The 4,530-nt window shown below is 46.0% G+C and overlaps 1 protein-coding gene across 1 annotated transcript in view; it reads left to right on the top strand.

The window, feature by feature from the left end:
* The first annotated feature begins 2,136 nt into the window (after window positions 1-2,136).
* The window catches only part of LOC119420759 (olfactory receptor 146-like), a 4,683-nt gene continuing 2,289 nt past the window's right edge, over window positions 2,137-4,530 (top strand). Inside the window, exon 1 of the mRNA XM_037688186.1 lies at window positions 2,137-3,044. Within this exon, the coding sequence (XP_037544114.1) occupies window positions 2,137-3,044 (908 nt within the window). The remainder of the gene's footprint in view (window positions 3,045-4,530) is intronic.

The raw sequence follows: 4,530 nt of genomic DNA, 5'->3' as shown, positions 1-4,530 counted from the left end.
ATATATACACTAACTACCGTTGTTTTTAAAAAAAGACAAAGAAAAGAAAAAGGCAGAAGTTTATTGGGGGATAAGTGGTTCCGAGCACAGTAGATGTCTGGAGAGATGATGTGACGTCTGTTTCTGAGTGACATCGGAACAGAGCTGCTGCCACACGGCCTGAATGATGATTATTTTCTTCTGTTAGTTCAGAGATGAGAAGGTAAGTTCTCTTCTTCTCCTCCTCTGGCTACATTTTCTCCAAAGCGACCTGCCGTCACAGCGAAGCTGAAAACTCCAGCTGGCTTTTGGACGAACCTCAACATTCTGCCATTTCCAGCTCTGCCTCCTGTCTTTATGTCCACGTCTCTGTCTCCAGACCATACAACATATCTGGTCCCACCACTGTCTTGTAAACTTTTCCTTTGACCATCCACCGAGCACTACTGTTTGCTAACACTAAAACAGCTACAAGTCGTGGAATGAGTTTACTTACCACCTGTGTTTGACGTGGGACGATCGTAAACTTCTGTGATAAATCCACAAGGCCACATATTAATCCTCGGTATGTGATGAACTGTGCAGTAAAAGCTTGGAAAAGCTAGAAGACAAGGTTGTTTGTAGCTACGTAGCTTGTTCACACGTCACCGCTGAAACTCCAGAAGACGCTGACTGGCTGGAATAAAAGTTCGCCTGTGATTTCATTGTTTGAATTTTTTACCTCTTCGTAAACTTCCGTTGTCGCTACACAAATCACATGACACAGGTCTGTTTTGACCGGTGGGGTGGGGGTGGGGGGGTCCTTCCTCCACTCTGCACGCATACAGACAGGTAGAGAGCTGCGCTCGCACTGACAGTTTATTATAAAGTGAGAGATAATCAGACATTTTGTTTGGGCGTGTGTGCAGTTGCACTAACTGCGCAGCATTTCTTGTGCACAGAGAATGTGCGAGCAGTGCACGATTGCGAAGGCGAGCGTCTTAGAGGGAACATAAATGTCTGGGACCAGCTGACGGGCAGGGATGTAAAGGGCCATAAAGTGGGGGAGCCACAATCCCCCCCCCGGGGGGCCCCGCCCCCCCCCCCCCCCCCCCCCCCCAATTCCAGCGCCACTGTTCTGATGAACACCCAAGAACTTGTGGCTGAGACCACTTCCACTGCAGATCCTCCTATATTGATGTGAAGGTTGTTCTTCCTGCACCAGCTCTCCAGGTCACTTTAGTGACAGACTCAGTCTTACCTTGTAGATGCAACAGAGTCCAGAGGGGCGCCCCCAGGAACCCCGTCAGCCCGTCCCTTTCAGGCCAAAGACGAAGCAGCAGAGTGATAAGAGGAGTTGACCAGTTACAGGGCAAGAGGTAAAAGTTGTAACTTCAGCTCATTGTAAACATTCACAGCCGATGATGTTTCCTCCAGGTGATATCCATGATTTGAGTGGGTTCCAGGCCTTTAATTGTCCCTCGTCACAGGGTGAAGAGGGAGACTTGGAAACACCCTCCCTCCGTCCGTACTGTGGTCACGATAAGAAAATAAGTGAGTACGAACTTCCATTTTGGTGCGTGGCTGCATCTAGTTGTAGAAAAGATTCATATTCAAACATGGGTTGCCATGTCAGAATCCAAGATGGCCACCACATTATATACTGTTCGTAAACAAGCTGTCCTTATCATTTAAGGAAACTCTGCCTTCTGGATTTTAAATTGCTTAACAGTTAAGTTTCCTCAAATGACTGGGGTGGCCAAAGATTAATCTATGGGAGCCAAGGCCACCAATGGCCCCCCTGGCTCCTCCAGTGCACCTAATGGTGGATAAAGTGTCTCCCTCTGCATCTGAGCTGTGTTGTCCCCCTGAGGGTCTCCATGGTGACAGCCCTGATGATGATGATGAAGATGATGATGATGATGATGAATATAATGATGAAGATGATGATGATGCTCTCAGCTAAGTACCTGCACCAATAAAAGTAAGCCCAAGGCTGCGGGACAGGTTTGGAGTGAAAGAGATCAGTAGAGAGCGTTCAGGTAACGGGTGATTAAAGTTTGAACGTTTCCTTCAGTCCATCTTCAGTTTTTAATATTTCTTATTGGTGTTTTATTTAAATGAACTCGGTAAAGTCTTCTGTGGTTTTTCTCATTTGATGTTTCTTGTTTCAGATTGATGGAGAACTTCACATTGAACAGTTTGGTCCTTCAGATGGAGGGGCTGGAGGTCTCAGAAGCTTCCATGTACCCCGTGTTTCTCTCTTTTCTTTTCTCCTACATGTTTATTTTGACCACCAATGTGGGCACGGCGGTTCTGATCCTGTTGGACCCGAACCTCCATCAGCCCATGTACCTCCTGCTGTGTAACCTGATCTTTAACGATGTTCTTGGTAACTCCATCATGGTGCCTCGTGTCCTGATCGATGTCCTGAAGCCCCCGTCGGAGCGCCTCATCAGTTATTACGAGTGTGTGGTTCAGGCCTTCACGTCCCACATGTTCGGAACCACGTCCCACACGGTTCTGATGATCATGGCCTTCGACAGATACGTGGCCATCTGCAGCCCCCTGCGTTACGCTGCAATAATGACCAACAAGATGGTGGTCAAACTGACTCTTTCTGCCTGGGGGGTGGCCCTGGTTCTGGTGGGGGTCCTGCTGGGTCTGACCGTACGTCTGAGCCGGTGCCGGACTCTGATCGCAAACCCGTACTGCGACAACGCCTCTCTGTTCAAGCTCTCCTGTGAGAACGTGGTGGTCAACAACGTGTACGGGCTGACGTTCACCGTGGTTCTGTTCACCTCCTCCATGGGCAGCATGGTTCTGACCTACACTCGGATCACCGTGGTCTGTCTGACCCGTAAGAACCAGTCGGTGAACAGGAAGGCCCTGAAGACCTGCAGCACCCACCTCTTCGTGTACCTGATCATGCTCCTGTGCGGGAAGGTGAACATCGTCCTGCACCGCTTCCCTCAGCTCGAAGACAAGAGGAAACTCTTCGCCATTTTGTTCCACGTCATCCCCGGCAGCCTGAACCCCGTCATCTACAGCGCCCAGTCCAGGGAGATCAAGCAGAGTCTGTCCAGGTGGTTTCATTCCAGAAAGATTTCATCGACCGGAAAATAAACAACGGTCATTTATTTAATGTGTGAGAGGAAACAAATCTGCGCCACACGTTAAAATTTACATCCAACCATTTATATTAACTAAATTAATAGTAATTTGAATGATACTGTATCAGTACAAACATCAAGTATAAATCTATATACACACATAACTGTATACTGTATGTCCCGATTACAATCATTTACCTTTTATTGATTTAAAGTGTCTCTTTGCTTCATTTGATTTATTTTCTGTACTCTCTTCCTTTTTCATGTTTGTGTTTTCAAACTGCTGGAAGAAATGAATTTCCCCTGCCGAAGATCATTTTTAATTATTTTAATATTCACAGTGAATAAATGATTAAATATTGGAATAAATGTAACCTGACTGAACTGCAGGGCTTCACTCACCGCAGGGAAAAGTGACACACATCTGTTTGTTTCTGCCAAAATGTGTGACCCATGTTGTTTCAGAACCGTGGACTGTCCCCCCCGAGTCCCGTCAGGTTCACATTATGCTCTGAGCGACCACAGAACCATCGGATCAGAACTTTAAGATCTTCAGGGAGAACCTGGTCTGATCTTCTTACAGTTACTGATGCTCAGTCAGTATTTACTTAGTGATGCCTTATGGTCCAGATATGTTCTTGTTCTTCAACATGGAATTAAATTATATTTGTGGTTTGTGTAGATTTGTTCCTCTCACTGACTGAGAGGATGAAAAATACACATCTAAAGTCAGGCACAAATTATTATTGTTATTATTATTATCGTTATCATTGTTAATATTATTATTATTATTATTAACATTAAAATTTCTGCTATTCAGGTTCAGCATTCTGGTCCAGTGAATTGATCTTTTACACCTGCTTCATGACGACTTTACATCTGCTTCGTGACGACTTTACACCTGCTTCGTGACGACTTTACATCTGCTTCGTGACGACTTTACATCTGCTTCGTGACGACTTTACACCTGCTTCGTGACGACTATACATCTGCTTCGTGACGACTTTACACCTGCTTCGTGACGACTTTACATCTGCTTCGTGACGACTTTACATCTGCTTCATGACGACTTTACACCTGCTTCGTGACGACTATACATCTGCTTCGTGACGACTTTACACCTGCTTCATGACGACTTTACACCTGCTTTGCGTCGACATTACATTTGCTTCGTGTGACTTTACACCTGCTTCGGGTTGACTTTACACCTGTTTCGTGTCGACTTGACATCTGCTTCGTGTCAACTTTACACCTGCTTCGTGTCGACTTTACACCTGCTTCGTGTCGACTTTACACCTGCTTCGTGTCGACTTTACACCTGCTTTGCGTCGACATTACATTTGCTTCGTGTGACTTTACACCTGTTTCGTGTCGACTTGACATCTGCTTTGTGTCAACTTTACACCTGCTTTGTGTCGACTTTACACCTGCTTCGTGTCGACTTTACACCTGCTTCGTG

This window comes from Nematolebias whitei, chromosome 14 (genome assembly GCF_014905685.2).
Source record: "Nematolebias whitei isolate Nwh7 chromosome 14, NemWhi1, whole genome shotgun sequence".
Classification (NCBI taxonomy): Eukaryota; Metazoa; Chordata; class Actinopteri; order Cyprinodontiformes; family Rivulidae; genus Nematolebias; species Nematolebias whitei.
The sequence above is the reverse complement of the archived record's forward strand: the minus strand, read 5'-3'. Positions and strand labels throughout refer to the sequence as shown.